General features: G+C 40.1%; 1 protein-coding gene across 22 annotated transcripts in view; it reads left to right on the top strand.

Annotated features, from left to right (window-relative positions):
• EPHA5 (EPH receptor A5) overlaps window positions 1-17,605 on the top strand; it is a 194,468-nt gene that overhangs the window by 2,722 nt on the left and 174,141 nt on the right. For 20 of the 22 annotated variants that reach the window (XM_077782943.2, XM_021532603.3, XM_021532602.3 and 17 more), the window contains one exon: window positions 12,347-12,411. In XM_077782943.2, the coding sequence (XP_077639069.1) occupies window positions 12,347-12,411 (65 nt within the window). Of the gene's footprint in view, window positions 1-12,346; window positions 12,412-12,434; window positions 13,908-17,605 lie in introns of those variants that run through there. The other 2 variants (XM_085578898.1, XM_085578892.1) reach the window with 2 other exon arrangements.

Here is a 17,605-nt window from a genome sequence, read left to right as displayed (position 1 = left end):
AATCTAGTCACCTTCATAGATATCTCCAAAAATGGATTGAAAGATACACATTGGGAAAAATGAATTCATTTTTCTCCAGCCTTTCCTGTAATAGCAAAATAAACCAGATTTTTATTTTAATCACCTTTACTCAGTTCATGTGTTAAAAGCAAAACATATAGTGAAAGATGAAGGCTCAATACAATATCATGCATTTTCAAGTGTTGTTTAGCCATTGTTTTTAACTCTTTAGCAGAGTTCATTGTTAAAACCAGATACATGCTTTTTGCTTTGAGTAATGTTGAAAATTCAGAAATTAGTCCAGATGAAAAGATTCCAAAAGGTACCCTGAAAGTATCACACAGTTTTGTGAAGTGCAGGTATTCCAGAAGTGCATTATTGCTTTAAAATGCACTCCCTATGATCATAGGGTCCGAGAGGCAGCCCTGCAAAATGCGACTGGGCTTCCTGCGCTGCCTTTGGTTTAAAAATGCATGTGTTTTAAATCTTTCTATTGTAAGTACTAGGGTTTGGGAAGTGGCTTGTATAAATTATTTATGTGAAACACAATGAATGACGGATTTGGTTGAAGACTCCCCTCTTCACCCTAAACTATATAATTTGTTACACATTGCCTGTGGATTTGAAGAGGTTTGCGGATCACGTTTGGTCATCACTTAGATGACCTTAAAAAGTGTCATGTGGGCAGATTATTAAAATAATGGAATGTGTTATATCTGATTGCTTGTAACAAAGTAATTCCACAAGATATTTGCATAATTGTAATTAAATACAAAGTATGTTTCATTTTAGGGCTTTTCACCAGAAGTGCTGATGAGGCAGTGTGTAACAATGAAGTGTACTGTTAAGCAAATCAAAAGAAATGCAGTTTGAAAGAGTGACATTGACTTAAATAGACAGAGGTGAGAAAGACAAAATGGATCTTTGGAGTGTGTTGTATTTGTTTTAAGACTAGAAGGATATTATTATTTTTTATGAATTTCTGCTTTGGTCCTTTCCCTCTTAATTGTTTCAGGGCTTTTTGAAGCTTGCTTTATCTCAATGTATCATTTGTTATTTGAATGAATGAATAAATGAGTACAATTAAAGGGGTGGGTCTGGTGCTGGCAAAAATAAAGGAAGGTTGTAATTTGCAAATTACTCATGCCAGAGCCTGAAATGAGCCTACCTGTTCACAGTGTGTTGATTTGTGTGTGTAAGTGTTATCTCATAGTGGTATATAATTTCTGTGTCATAGCACACAGATAAATGCATATTTAGCTATAATATCACAATGTTTATCTTTAATTAGTTACTGAGGCCTTTTGCAGGAAGTTTTTTTTGTGTAGTAATAGCAGGTGGGAAAATAGTCTTAATTTTCATATCAATGTATAAAAATTATCTAATGCTTCAGATAAAAATACGCACTATCAGAACATTCTGCTTATTAGATTGTGCTTCGTAGCTTGGCATAGTATGTCATGCAGTCACACAACTGCAGCATTTTGTGTAATTCTGTAGGTGTTGCGTGCTGCTGGCATGCATATGCCTTGTGTATGCAGAACAGGTAAGTCTGGACATATTTCAGTGTGCTCACAGTGCCTTAAGGAGGCTTTAAGGAGTTACCAGTTCTGTATTTGGTGTATTGGAATGGTTCCCTGTGTACTTTCCATGAGAGCAGAGCATAGCCTCAGTGCCATGTGTTTATTTTACTCACTGGAGTAGTCCCATTAACTTTTAAATTTACTGCAGTGGAATTACTGGTATGAGGAAGGACAGCTCATGTCTAATGGTCTTTTTGGGGTCTGTCTGATGTGTGATTTATGGCTTTTCAGGGGGTTTAGAATGACTCAGTCATGGCTTTAAAATGGAACTACTATCCTTTTGACAGTAAAACAACATTTGAAACTCAGCACTTTTAAGTATATGACTAAAAGCATTGCTGCCTAATGACACGTTTTAAAAAGGGGAAATAAACAATAGCAAAGATTGACTCCAAGATAGTTTCCTTTTGAAGCTCATCTTAAAAATTGTGATGAGTAGTAGAAAAGAGTCAAACTGTCTCAAACAGTAACTGACTGCTTATAATGTGGTAAATGGTGATGCTATAATTTGATATATAAAGAAGCTATTTGCACATCAATATACAGAGGGGTTAACTGGCAGCTAGCATGGAAGGAAGGGAAATTATTTGGCTTGTGTGACAGATTCTTCCCCCTCCACTGTTAACTCTCCCACCATTGCCTCACTTTTTATCTCCAGTATACAGTCCAGTTCCATGTCTGCTGTTCTCTTTCTGTTAAATAAGAAAACAAAATCTTGCCCACGGTGAAATGTTTATTTTTTGCACTAAAAAATACAAAGGTTTTTGAAGCAGGCTTGAGGGAGGTACAGGTGGTGAGGTAAGAGCAAGATTTCAAAAAATATGGCAGAAGTTGTAAAGGTGGGACAGCTTATGCCCTGGTGCCCTGCACTCTGTTCTTGCTGGTTTTATGCTTTATTGTTCCAACGATTCCCATGCTGGTTCTGCAGGAATCCTAGTGTCCAGCACTAGTGTCAGACACAGTGCTGAGCAAGCTCAGAGCCCTTGACCTGGGAATGTCCAGCTGAATTAGCACAGCTTAGTGATGGTTTTGGACCCTGTTGACTTTAGGGTCTGAGCAGACATGGGTCTGTTAGATCCCCCAGTCTTTCTGACTTGGAGCTACATTTCTAGTGGTCCATTCCTGTAACTGTGAAAGTATGCATATATTTGAGTAGAGATGAGCTTTAGAGATTGCTCAGGGATGTCAGGGATATTGCCCCATAATCAAAATAAACTCCTTTTGCAATTAAAAAAGCCCATAAAGATTCTTGCTTCCTCTTCAGGAATAAACTGAAGTCTGTATATGGAATAAGGGTGAAATGAGAGAAACCCCAAACACACACAGATTGGTCACTTTGTAGAAGCACTGAATTTCTTAGTTAAGTGCTTGCTTTTATGGAGGAAAAAGTACTCACTCAGCTCTTCAGCAGATACTCAGCCTACTACTGTCCATTAAAAAGGTTTAAAAAAGAATGTTGTTCTTACAGTAAAACATGTAAACACAGAATTGAAATTTGTCACAAATGCAGCATTCTCAGTGACCGTAAGTGCTGCTGAGAGATGAGGTTTCATTTCAACCCAGATAGACTTGAACTAGGTATTTTTCTTTACTCAGAGAATGTTGCAGAAATACTGTGTTAATTATTGCATTGGAATGAACATTTTTTTTTTAACTTTCTCTTCACTACTTTGGGTTTCTTTGATCTGTGCTAGAAAAATTGATGTGTATTTAAAAAGCTTGTAGAGAATTCTTTTTTTCTTCTGGAAATATCTTTTATTCTTAAGATGTACCTGTTTTTTGGCACAGGCAGAACTGAGAGCTGGATTGTTCTTTGTGTTCATGTTGTGCCTGCCCCTCATTCTGCTCTGTGACTAGCTGGACATTAAGGTGACAGGTGAAAGCATTTGCTGCCCCACTTGCTTTCACAGCCAGCTGTATTGGCAAACCTGAGTGCTGGCCTTCAGTTGCGTAGTTCTCTCTAGGGATTTGTTACCCTCTGAGTTGTCTCTTTGACCTATTATATTTCTTATAGTCTCAGTTTTGGTATTTGCTATCTCTTTGGTCAGTGCATTATCTGAACCTCTCCGAAGGTTTCATGCACTTATCCTCTTGGAGGTGGAAAGCAATTATCCCTGTCTCCTGCAAGGAAGCTGGTCCAAAGCAGACAATCAGGAGGAGATGCAAGCTCTGATTCACAGCACCTGGCTGCTGCTGGGTGTGGTAGGTGATGGGTGGGTGGCTGTTTGCAGGGATGCAGAGCACATTGCCTGCTTTGGAAAAGGTTGCTGGGAGCTGCAAGCTGCCCTGGGCTGTGTGTATGAGCACAGCTTTCCTGCTTCTGCCTTGCAGAGAGGGCTGAAGATGCTTTGGGCCAGAATAATTGCCATGGGAACATTTCAGTGCCTGCTGTTTCACCGGGAGTGGTGTTGGTGGGAAAATGCACTCCTTATCTCTCCCTCTTCCCTGGCATTTGAGTTCTGCAGCAGGTGTGTTGGGAGGACCGTGACAAGTAGAGCTGCCCTAGGTGACCACTGGCTGGAAGGATGAATGATGCCTCCTGGAGAAGGTGATTCTATGACAACAGATCTGGGAGTACCCCTGTGAGCTCATCTGGCATCCCTAAGAACAAAGGGGATTCCTGCCCCTTATCTTCCCATTGGCAAGCTCCTGAGCATAGATTCAGCAAACTGTGCTGTGGGGATGGACAACAAACACTACCCTCAGAAGCTGAGACTTCCTAGGTTTAGGTAGCTGTGCAGTAGGTACTGAACTTGTAGGACAGAGTATAGAACCCTGGGCTTGCCGGCTTTTGAGTCATTTTGGTGCAGGGGGCAGTGTTGAAGTGTTTTGCTAAGGTGTTAACTACAGGGTTCTCTAACCTGGATCACTTCATGTTAGAAAGAGATCTGAACAGCCAGTCTGAACTTTGTCATTCCCAGAGGGGATAGAGGAACACCTGAGAAAACTAAATATTCAGCATCAGCAATGAGCATTTCTTGATGCTTCTGAGTGTACTGGTATTACTTCTTAAATTATTTTTCATGTCCCAAAACACTGGAAACTACTTGGGGAAATTATCTGCATATTTTCTTTTGTAAGATCATTTCTAAAAAACCCCAGTCATTTTGGGTTATCCATCTTTGCTTTACTAATACTCAGAAGCAATTTCTTACTAAAATGTGTTGACCATGTGCTGTTCCCACTAGCAACCTGCACCCTCTTCCTTCAATAGAAATAGAAGGGATAAAGTGTCAACCCCCCTGCAAAGCCAAGAGATCATTCTAAACATTTTTTTCTCCCAAATGCTTGCTAAGCATTATGTCAGTTCCTTTTATTTTCTACTTGAAGGAATTCAGTGGCAGCAGAATAGTCATTATTTTTAACAAGAAAGCTTTATTGGTAGTAGACAGTGAGATCTTGCAAGTCCACTGGTGGTGAAAGCTGACAGCCTTGCCAGGTCTGGATGTACCTGTGCCAAATTTCTTGAGTTTAGTTATATGCATAACAGAAATTGATCTCAATGTCTTTTAGGACACCCTTTAGGAACAGAGACCACAGAGACTGTATTGCTTTTACTTGTTAATTTAGGGAGGAAGGTGAGATTTCATCTCAACCCTGCTAGCAGGTGTTTTGATTGCACTGAGAAAGTGTTGGGGTAGCAGCATTGGGCTTGACTGTGTGTGTGTTTGATAAGGTGCTAGCTTTAAGCAGGGTTTTGAAGAAATTGCCTCCTTCAGTGGCTAGCAGATGCCTTGACAGTGGTTGGAGGCCCTGATCTGCAGAACAGCGCTGGTATTTTGTTTCTCCATGCAGGCTGGTTGTCAGGTTGCAGCTGCTGGTTGCATGCTGCATTCAGTGGAAGCTTCTTTTTCTTTCTTAGTGGTAAAGTGATACTTGCCCAGATGGTTACCCAAAAAAGTGGTGCTGCAGCCAGCTCAGAAATCTGCTGTTGTGTTGGTACGGTGTTGTTTCCAGTGAATTTTATGAGTGAGAATGGAAGCATTTTCCTGGCTTTCTTCACAGTGAATAAACCTTTTTCAGTTAAATGGTGATTTTGGTGGGAATCTGAGTGTTTGCCATTAAAGAAAAGCAAACTACTACTGGAGTTTTTAAGTTCCAGGCACTTTGATGTCAGGCTAATCCAACCACTTTCTTCCTTTAAGTAATGTATGGCAGGAAGAATAAATGACTGCCTCCTCTTTTGACTGGAAATTTTTGAAAGGAAAAAATTGGCAGTTTTCTGGTTGTTTTAGTGGATTTGGTTATCAGAGTGAGCTTTGGGTCTCTCTCCCTGGTGCTACAGCTGGTTCTGTGCACATGGGGAAACAAAATGCAGCCAACCTGAAGAACTTTGTCAAAGGGCAATATCATTCCCTTGTAAACAGTGTGTTCAAGCAAATTACAGATGTAATGCAAAAATTACTGGATTAAATTCTCTAGTTGATGTTGTGATTGCAATTGTCCATCTGGCCTTAAAAAACCTATGAATCTGTGATGCAGATTCAAGCATTTTGGCTCCTGCTATAAAAGGGAATCATGATAACTTGGATCAGAGTGAAGCCAACATAATAAAATATAAATCTGCAGTTAATATTAGTTTGCAAGTTCATTAAGTAGTGTATACTTTCCTCCTCCAGTGGGCTATAAATAATAGGTTCTGCTAGAGCTTGCACTCTGATGTAGCTTTTTTCCACTGATGGAAATATTTCAGAGGTTCTTGCCTCTGTGTGTTTTGTCCCTACTCAGTGTAGCTAATTAATTCAAGGCGTCTACTCCCTGATGACCTTGATTTCTTTTGAGAGTTAGCTTTTTCATTTGTTTTTGCTTTCTTGGGTAATTTTTGACTGTCACTTCTTGGAGTACATTGGATATATACTTTTTAGAGAAACACTTGGCACAACAGGGAAAACTGTTGGAAAATGAATGAACTGCAATAAAATCAGTGAAGATTTATGAAGCAGAAAAACTTTGACTCATGATGATGAGGAAGATTCCTCTGCTGTCCATGTTTCTTGGTCGTGCTGTGACCCCTGGAAGTACTGGAGGAAGGATGGGGGTGTATGCATTGTAAGGAGAAACCAGCTCTGTTAATGATGATGTTGGCAGCTGGGCCCCAAAGCCTTAAAGCCTGGTGGAAAGTTGTGATGCTATTCAGGAGACCTTCTGATGAAGTGCAAAGTGCTGCTGTCACATCTTGTCCTGCACCTTGACCCCCATCCAGGAGAGCATTTCACCTTGTGCTTAATTGTCAGTGAGTGTTCCTGTGAGAGGTTTCTTTAAATGTAGTTGTTTCCATGGGCTGTGAGTGTTGGGTCAGAGCTGGGGCTGCCTTGACCACCCACAAAAAGGTTGGAGTTACATCATGTCCTGCAGTGTGTATACAAAGGGGGACAGGAGCCTGGAGGAGGATGTAGGAGCATGACCTTCTTTCACAATGGACTTCAGCTTCAGGCTACCAAAAATAACGTTCAGATTCCTGTTCAATTTTTAATTTTATTAAAGAATAGTTGCTAAAAACAAAATATTTTTATTTAAGTATTAACTTTTATTTAAGTTTAGGTAGTGTTAGTTGTTTAGAAAGGTGCTTCTTTGGAAATCATATCTTGAAATATTTTTGCAGACTTTAAGGAAGGTTTCTTTACTCCTGTTTGTTTTGTGATGGAAGGTGGTTTTTGGGGTCGAAGAATATTTTCTTTCCCTCCTGTTTTAGGGATATTTCAGTGAGATAAAATAAAAAGAGATTCTTATGGCTTTACACATGGCTTTATCATGATATAAATTCCATCAGTTTTTGCCATCCTGACCATTTTGGCTATTCTAGAGCTTTTAGTTAGGGTATACTTTGGTGAGGATGCCTTGTGGGGAAACCTTAGCTTACAGATGGTGCTACTGAAGAGCAGGATTATTCAAATGTATGATGTATTGGGAATTAGCTCAAAGACCGTGGCAACTCTGAAGAGTTCAGGTTTTGCATGCCTACAGAGACTTCGCCCTGGTGTATGCAGTGAAGGATTTCCTGGAAGATCTTTAGATACTGAAATGGCAGGAGGATGTGTAGGTGGTAGGATCAGAAATACTCAGTGTTTTAGACTGTTGGTGGGGCATTTTTGATTTTTAGCTTGGGTTTTTTTCCCCACTTGAAATTGGAGTGAAGAAAAAAAAGATGCTCCAGATGATCTTGCTCCAGCCCAGAGCCAGAGGAGCCATCTCACTTCAGTGGTGTGATGAAAACAGTCCATGAATTGGTGGCTTCTACTTCTACTGCAATGGTGGCATTGTACCATCATGACAGGCCTGTCCTGCTTTCTCATGAGCAAGCTGCTGCTGCCACATGTTTTAGGTGGCTGTCCAGGTGGGGAGCTCTGCTGTGCTGGGGAGTGTGATTTAGGTCAATGTTGAGTTTCATGTGCTTCCTCCCAGCCATGGTCCCTTAAGCTGCTAAGTGCCAGTTGTATGACCATGACAAGGACATTTGAGTAAAAAGCTATATCCAGGCTCCCTGACAGAGATTCCCAAGTGAAAAACCACTATTAATTCACCAGCTAGAGTTCAGGGCAAAGGTTTAGATCACGTCTGTTTTTACTCTAACTTGATTGCTCACCTGTAGTAACCAGCCTGTCTGGAGAACAAGAGTGTATGCTAACTCCCCAGGCTATTATTCTGTATTAAAAAAAAAAAAAAAAGGGGCTGTGGTATGACTTTAGACTTAATCATCATTTATCCTACCCTGAAGGCATGGAAGTTAATGATGATATAGATCTGTGTGGTTTTGTGTTCCCCTTGACTGAGCATTAGAAATAATTAGGGCTTGTGGGATGGATGCACTGATGGTGGAGATGAGCAAAAAATAATATATATTATCTTCCAAGTTTTCTGGCAAAGATACAGGTGCTAAGTGTGTGCTTATGGGGTCTGAGGTTTCTTGCTTTTTTTGTTGCGATAAAGCTAGCTGGTGCTGATGAGAAAGGAAGTGGGAATAAATGAGTTCTGTTATTTTGGAACCTTTTAAGATTGTGGGCCAGGCAGAATTGCTAGGAATTTCTTAAGAGATTTTTTTTTTTTCAGTGTGGTTAGCTCTGCAGTATCCCAAGTGCTCCTGAGTACAGCTGTGAGTTATGCCTGGGTATGCAGTGCTGGGGCATGTCCAGGAGTCACCAGCTACACAGAAGCTGGCACTAGACCTTTTGAAGTTTGGAAGCCTTGCATATGTAGCTGGTGGTTCTTGAATTACCTCCTTTGGTGTCCTGAGTATTTGGATTACTTGGTTATTAAACAGCCACTGGCCAATACATGTTGACAGTAATCATGGGTTGAATAGGAAAGAATTGGTTCTGTTTCTGCATTCCTCTGTTCCAGGTGTCTGTTTTACCTGCTGCTTGCTCACTGATTCTTCACCAGCCTGGCCAAATAGCATTTCTTTTTGATAAAAATAATTTCAGCAAAAAGAATGTTCCTGCCAGGCTAGAAGGTGGTGGGAAGAGAGGTGCTGCTGAGTCTGTCTGGGCTCGTGTAGTGGGACCAGCGTGTGTTCCAGTGACCTCTGTGGCTATGCAGGACGGGAAGGCTGCCTCAGAGAGCATCCCCAAAATATCTATATCACCACTGCCACGGGGAACTCCTGCACCTGCTGTTGGAGGAGATACCCTCCCGTGGAGTGGGGGATGCTGGGGCCCTGTTTTGAGGCTGCATTGGGGTGGGGTAGTGATCTGCAAATGATGCAAGTGAAGGACAGATACTGGAAGTGACTGGGGAGGGTGCTGATGGGGAAGATGCAGACACCCTGTTCTCGATGGAGCAAGTGATAATTTGTGTTTATATACATATAGAATTTAAGGGCTTCTCAAAGCAAAACATCTCTGTCCTTGGAGGTGGTTTAGGTTACTGGCTAAATATATTCATCCGAGCAGATCGATGCAGTGCAGCGATTCAGTTGCTACAGTCTGGAAGCCTTGAGCAGGTGCTTTATGGGGCACTCGGTGTCTGCTGTGCCTTACAGCCCCTCACAGCTGTGCTGGGAGCCCCTCTGGTCTCCACAGCAGCCCAGACCCGGGGACAGCTTCAAGTCACTTGTCAGTTTTGCCTTCCTGGCACATGAGTTTTGAGTTACTGCGTGGTGCCTGTCAAAAGGTATATTCTAACTTATTTTGCCCTGTGCAGAATGCAAGAAGATACAAGAAGAATTGAGTCTTTTCTAGCTAGGAATTTAGTATTCATCTCTGCTATCTGACTCGCTAGTTGGAAAATTCCCACTGACTTGACTTAGAGTTGAATGGGCTATATTATCTTTTCATATGCAGAAAATTATTTTGAATTGGAAGTTAATAACAGCAATTTAAAAATTGTCATTGATAGAAAGATAATACAATATTTAGTTGTATCATGTTCTTTTTATGATCTGATGTTCGAATAAAGCACTTTTTCTGCTTTTTCCTTAATTAGCGTGTCATGAAGAAGCTTGTGACATCAAACACAGCATCTAATTACATTCATTAGTAGCATCTCCAGGACAACTTTTAATTAAGTTGTACAATGTAGATCAATACTTGTTTTGCATCCATTGCAACTTAACGACAGGAATATACTGTTCTGCACAGTTTAATTACAGTGATTGTAATAGAAGGAATTTGAGGAAACCTGCCATTTTAGCAACTTCACTGCTGTCCCTTGCTTTTTAAAATAGTATACAGTATAATACAGGACATGTTATTTATGTGTGTCTTGTCTTGAAGAATTTTTTGGAGTCATTCTTTTTATCCCAAGAAAATACAGTGCAGCTCACGAGCACTTGGATGGCAGTGCTTGGCTTCACCTGAAACAGGAGAAAATAATGACCATTTTACCTGGAGACTTCATAAGGGGAAAGACTGGGCATAACTGGGTGATCTAGTGGTAGGTGATAGCAGTACTTTTATTTTCCATAGACTGGAGTGGAAAGCCACCTGATTGTATGTTTACTTACTGTGAATATAGTCCAGTGTTGTCTCTGAGTATTGCTTCCACCACATGGCCTGCAGTGGTAGCATTGACAGCTTCCAACTGTTTCTGCTTTTGGCAGGAGAAGGCCATCCAGAAATGAAAATCCTGAGCCACCAAATGTGCCAAATGTGGTTTTTGCTCAACATAACAAAAATATACTTGACCAGGCAAAACAGGTTTGCCTTGTGATGGTGTTCTGCATTAGTACTTGCATGCATTGTGAAAATATCTGGATAGGCAATTCACTTTTAAGATAAGTGTTTGCCCAGTATAAGAACTGTGTTGTACTTTTTGTGTTTCGACCTGGTTTTGTACACAAGGGAATACAGCAGGCAGCCTTCAGTGCAGTGCAGTTATAAAGACCAGACTGATTTAGAGAACTTTGTTTTTTTCCTAAACTAAATCAGTGGCATAGCCTTTATTTGTTTTTAAATATACCTTAATATTTTAAAGGAGCAAGCTTTGCCGTATAGTACTTCTGGATTTTCTTACCATGCATCTGTAAATGGTGTAACCCTGAGGGTTAGTTATGTTACATGCCTTCTTAAAATTTCTGCATACAACCTGTTTGGGTTTTTTTCTGTTGCAATCTTTCAATTCAATTGAAAGATTCAATTCAATCTTTGCAATTCTAAAGGAAAGAGCGTAAAACATCAGCACCCATTTCAGGCTTTTTTTGGTCTCGATAATCATGTGCTAGATAGTCTTGAAAGTCCAGTTGCCAAAACTTCCAGTGAGATTTTTAAGGAGTAGACAGGGTGGAGGTCAGGAATTGAAGACAGGGAAGTCACTTCCTTTCCAGGAAGGACATGAGTACGAAAAGTGAGGTCTTATGCAGACAAATATACTTAGAAAAGTGATGTAATCTGATGAAGTGTGCTATTAAGATAGACAAAAGTTGCTCCTAAATTGAGATTGTGGATGACAGTTGTTGATTCGGAGATAATCTTCTGCCTAGGAGATTCAGAGCCCTGGTTGCAGGAGTTGAAAGCTCAGTACCAGAAGGTGCTACTGTTTTTCTTAGTTAAGTTTGTGTGGATTAAGTCACTTTTCACTTTTTACCCAGTGTTTCAGGTAATAAGAGAGGAAAAAAAAAACATTACAAACTTGGGAATAGTTGTTTGTTTTTTTTTTTTTTTTTTTTTGCTGTTTAATGTAAATTGTTGGTTGCTTATGTGACTTAAAACTATTCATGAATTTTTGTGTGTAGGAGAAAAAAGATCCTTTGCCTAGTTTATAGTGAAGATGTCAAAGACTTGGAGAAAAATGTGGAAGAGGAAGGAAATTATAGATTGCTGATGAGATTAATACTTGCACATATAACACTTTTGAAATTAAATTCTTGTTTCATTTTTGTCCTGAGGGCCTGATTATGCCAAAAAATACATGCCACCTTAGAAGAAATGTGTGTATAAACATGCATAGATGGTTGTTGAGTGTATATTTGTACCCATATACTGTATGTCTTACGTATACATGTAAACACACAGTGTGCATGGTGTATTTATTCCCCCCAGGAGATCAAGGTCCTAAGAATGTGAAGGATCTGGATTTTGCAGAAATTCAGTGCATTTGCAACTTGGTTTCTGTGGCAGATCTCAAAGGAATAAGCTAATGGATAGATAGAATTGTTTTCATTGTATGAGCTCATTGTTAGAGGAGTTATTGTATTGTTATTTTGCTTTATAGAAATCCAACTTTCTTTACTTATAAACAACCTGTTTACCAGAGCCATCAATACCTTGAAACATCTGAAGTTTGTAATCTATCCATCTTCTTTAACAGTTTTTTTCTTCTATTTTCAGTGAATTTGCTGGACTCACGTACAGTAATGGGGGATCTAGGATGGATAGCCTACCCAAAAAATGGGGTAAGTTTCTGCTGTTGTTTGCTTTCTCTCTCACAGAATATACTAATTGTTTCCATTTGGAAAGTAGACTACTGGGTTTAAAAACCCTCTAGAGTGATTTGTTGGCAATGGAGGGAAAAAAAAATAAATAAAACAACAAGCTGTGGCTGAAGAAATGGGGCTGTATGGCTAGGGGATTAATTTATTTATGCAGCAGGGCCAGCCATAAGTATTAAAAAAATAATCATGAGTCAGCCTCCTCACTCCTCCCTCCTCACCAAGAAAATCCATGAGGTTATTTAAATTTCTCTTAAATTATGAATTCTTGGGTTTTTTCTTGAGCCTTTGCGGTAAATGTGGGAAACAATTTTTTGGAAGTTACCTTCTGAAAAGCAAGATCTGGAAGATGACTGTTAGCTTTAAATAAACAAGGCTATTCACAAATACATCTCAGATCCATGGTAAAGTTCTGGAACCTGATAACACCGAAACAGGAGCTGAGTTCTAAGCACCTGGAAGAGGCTCTGTTCCTTACCATTACCTATATTAAGAACTGTTCAGCCTCAAGAAGAGACAACTGAAACAACAATGTCTGTGAGTGAAGGGAGGGTGCCAAGAGGATGGAGCCAGATTCTGCTCAGTGGTGCCAAGCAATAAAACAAGGGGCAAAGTGCAGAAACTAATGTGCAGGAAGCTTCACGTGAACATGAGGAAGAATTTGGTTATTGTGTGGGTGATCATGGGTTATTGTGTGGGTAACAGGCTGCCCAGAGAGGTTGTGGAGTCTCCCTCACTGAAGATACTCCAGAACCCTCTGAACACAATCCTGTGCCATGTGCTCTGGGGTAGCTCTGCTTGAGCAGGGAGGTGGGACAAGATGTGGGCCTTTCCAACCTGACCCATTCTTGTGATTCTGTAGCTGAAAGGACCTGGCCTCCTAATTTTATACTTGAAGTAAATGGTGGAGTTTACATGCATTAATACCCTCCAGTGTATCTGCTTGACCTGACTGCATCACATGAGCAGTTTCGGCTGTGACTTTTGGTCTTTGGTGTGGGGCATCCACAATGCTGTACTGTGACAGAGATTTGGTGCAGCCTTGAAAGGTTGATTTCTGCACCATGCTGGGTATTCCTGTCACTTCCTGAAAGCCATGAGCACTGTGTGAGGTGAGAAAACATCCTAAGTTAGAAATGCTGCGTGACTGAGCCCTCCAACAGAGCAAGTCTCAAGAATGTGTTATTCCAGAGTTTGTCTTGAGATGAAACAGACTGCGTAATTGTCTTGGACTCCAGTTGGATTGTTATATAGATGGTGTTTATATAAAATTCAGCCAACCTTGTAAAAAATACATATATATTTGACAGTAAATTAAAGTTTGGCCTCCATATATTCTGTGTGGAAATCACAGCCTCGCTTGGACAAGCTGCATGTTCACAGGCACTGGTTACAGCAGGGATGTGAAAGCTACACAGGGATCTGATTTTATATTCATTTCAAGATCTAATCCTGTTAAGGTTAGTCTATAACCTTTTTTTTTTTTTTTAATCTATTGATTTAAAGCTGAGAATAAAACTTATTCTGCTTGCTTGTGTGGGCATCAGAATGGCCGGTGCCAGATATGCTGGCAGAGCAATATTTTGGTGCCATGGTTCACCATAAAGATCCCAGTATCCAGTTCTTAAAGGATGGTTTTATTTGGTTTTTCACTTTTCTGAACATCTTTTGGTATTTTATAAAGCCCAGTTCTGGTATATCCCAATGCCCCTAAAAGAACATCAGCAAAAAACAGGAAACAAAAAAAAAAGTTCAGAATACTTCTGAGTCTGTATGTGTAGATGAGTAAAGTGAAAACTAGCTATCCTATGTATAAGCCACAGTTGTATCTTTTAATTATTTAGGGAAACATTTCTATATTTACAAGCTCAGTTTCCAAAGAGCACATCGAAGTACGCTCAGGAATGCCAAATTAAAGGTTACTGACTCAATAGGGAGATTTTTCTTACCTTAATTAACTTCTGCTTTGTGTTTAAAAGTGAGTTGGGCAGTTGGTTTTCAAATTTCCAGAAATCTCATCTTAATCTTCTTTGTTTTCATGGGACATTATAAAAATCCAGGCTAGTCCAACTGTCATTTTTTTTTTTTTTTACTAATACATTTGAAGTATTTTATGAGCACTAAAAAAGGTCTTCCCAGAGTTACTTCTCTAACTGCTATATATGCACTGCAATCAGCTACGCTGCAGTTACACACTCCTTACTTAATGTTTTTTTACAGGACCTACCTAATATAAGTATTTAATAAAGTTACTCTTGCATCAGGATTTGAATTTGGAAAATGAGGGAGCTTTAATTGACATCTGATATAGGCAATTCTCCTGGGGCATTCTCATATGGATTTTTTATCTCAGGATGTTCTCCCAGGGAAAATTTTCAAGGTCCCTGTATCTGTCTGCACAGTCCCCCATGAAGGAAAGGAGCAAGAATGTGAGGATGTATCACACTTTAGAACGCCAGAGTGTGTTTGTATAAACCATGTTCTGAAGTAAGGTTTTTGATGCATGGTGTTTTACTATTGCTGTGAACAATATCTTGTGGAGTGCATTCACTTTTCAATGGTGGTGCAGTTCCAGCTGAAGATAGATTGGTTCTCTTCCAGCGTTGCTGCTTCTCCACTTGATTTTTATTATAATCTTAATGGAACTTACACTTTTCTTAAAACCATAAGTGCTAGAAGTAGGAGACTGTAGTGGGGTACAGTTGCTGTTAAGAAAGCAAGTGTTTAGTCTTTGGTATTGTATAAAAGTGCTTGGGAGTAATTATCTTCATATCACAGAGACTCAAACTGGTAGGTTTTGAAAACAGATTTCCACATGTAAAACAAACAAAGTCCCACAAAAAGCTCCTACCAAGACAATTGGGATAAGGCAAGCCAAATGAACTTGCTTTTGGCAGATCCTTTGTATCATAGTCTAAACTTCTATTACAACTCTGTGCCGTGCTAATTTTTGTGTAGTGAATATTTAAAATGTTATATTAAAATATATTAAAATGTTTAATATTCCAGAAAGGTCCAGTTGCACTTGTTTAGTCTCTTGTTCACCTCATTTTTGCTGAGCACAATGGGAAAATGTGATCTAACATGGGAAATGAAAGCAGCATTGTATGGGAAGGAGGCTGACTCTCCAGCCTGGAAACAGATCAGGAATAAAGGTAGATCTGATTTGTGCTCGTCATATCAAATGAAGAAGCACAGTAGCAGCTTAAGTCCCCACAAGATCAGACCTTGATCCACTGCTGAACAGTGTGTGCTGGCTCATTTGTGAGAAGTGGGTTTTATGGGAAGGGAGACGAGCACTTCAGTCAAGGCTGCCCTCTGAAGTGCTGTGTATGGTGTGGCACTTATTTGGTGCTGGTTTGGGTGGTGGCATTATCCTTGCAGCCTGGTTGGCCTTCATATTCGCCATGCACATAGAAGGTAAGAAAAATCCCCCTCTTCTTTCATATGGAGTACAGAGGGATGAATGGGAACACAATGAAATATGCTATGACCAAGTTGGGCTTTGAAAGAATGCCTCCTGGTGTGAAGAACCACCTATTGACCAGGAGAAAGGGCTTTCTTATTTCTGCTTCTTTTCCTTGAAGGATAAGTAAATTGCAATATTGTGGCTTCCTGGCTGCCCTGTGTGGGTTCAGCAGCTTGTAGCAGTTGTGCAGTCAGCTTTTAAACCTGCATTTTATTTGTTAAAGCATGAGCAAAGTTCCTGTGAGATCCTCATGGCCATGAAGCTCTGAAAAGGGACTCTCCCTGACAAAAGAGCATGGTCAGCATGGAAAATGTTATCCTTTCTGTACTCAAGTTAAGAATTGATCATGTTATTACATGCCAGAGGGACAATTTTGACTTTTTTTTTGCAGCTCCTCTAAGTTTGTTTTAACTTGAAGGAGGTTATTGTAATTACCAGAGGCTGTATCAGGAAAGTCTGGTCCCTCTTGTGCAGTAACAAGCCCTCCAAGCACATGAATAAAGCCAGTCAGGTTTTCTATTAAAGACTTCTACTGCAGGTCTGCAAAATCTTTCACCTCTGGACCGATTGCTGGGGCACTGCTTTGGATTGTCCAAAGGGGCACATCAGAGGTTTGTGTGATGCTGAGGCTGTGACACTGGACAGCTCTGACCTGCAGGAAGTGCCTGTACTTCTCTGCGCTCTGTTTTTATCATATGGAATCTCACATTGGTAGGAACAAGAGTAGGTGCTGTGAAAGAAATAGTCAGGTGAGGTCAGGCAGTGTTTGTAGGCTGCATTGCATCCTCTTCCTCCCTTGGTTTGGCAGGAGGCTGTCATGCATTCTGTGTCATGCTTGCTGCTGCAGGGGCTACAGAGCACCCTGCAAACCCATGCTGTGCAGTTTTATTGGTCTGGTCAAGTGGAAACAAAGTTGCTGATTAAAATAAAATCTTTTTTTGGCTAGTTTGATTTATTCAGCAATTATGTCTGATTTTTGTTCCGGTGGCTCTTACAGGGCTGATTTGCTTGTTTGACCCTTCCTCTTTTCACTGTTACTTTAAAACTTCTTTATTTACAGATCAGAAATACTCTTTTTCTGTCCAAATCAGAGTGCTGCACACCTGCTTTGCTTTTGCATAAAGTGTTCTCTTCCATCTCCTCTGCTTCACATTCATTTCTCTGAACTTCCTGTAGCACAGAACAGGAAAGTCTCTGTGGTCCTTGGGGTACTGGTTCTGTGCTGTGGCTCATTGCACAGCTCCATGTGATGGCTTTTTGTTTCTTTAGGTTCAAACTGGAAAATAAACATGTACTGAAGAACCTGGTCCTGAGGAGATGTTAATTTTCTGCAGTTAATAGGGAGTAGTGAGAGAGCTAAATGATTTCTTGCATGTGGACAGCAAGAAGGAAACAATTGCCCCTCCTCTGGGGGGTTAGTAAGGCCAAATACTGAAAGCTGGTAAATTGAGCTAGACTGATTCTACAAGTTGTTTATAATTTATGTAGAATATTGGTGGTGTTGATTTTTTTGTTTGGTTGGTTTGGGGTGGGGTTTATTTGTTTGGCTTGGTTAGTTTTGTTTTTGGTTTTTTTTTTCCCAAGCAGCATTTCTGGCTTTTTTTTTTTTTTTTTTTTTTTTGAGGACAGGTACACTAGGGTGCCTCTTTAAAGTTAAAAATAACAGCAATTTTAGATTACTCATCAGGA

Source organism: Lonchura striata, chromosome 4 (genome assembly GCF_050655825.1).
Source record: "Lonchura striata isolate lonStrDom1 chromosome 4, ASM5065582v1, whole genome shotgun sequence".
In the NCBI taxonomy this organism is placed as follows: domain Eukaryota; kingdom Metazoa; phylum Chordata; class Aves; order Passeriformes; family Estrildidae; genus Lonchura; species Lonchura striata.
The sequence above is the reverse complement of the archived record's forward strand: the minus strand, read 5'-3'. Positions and strand labels throughout refer to the sequence as shown.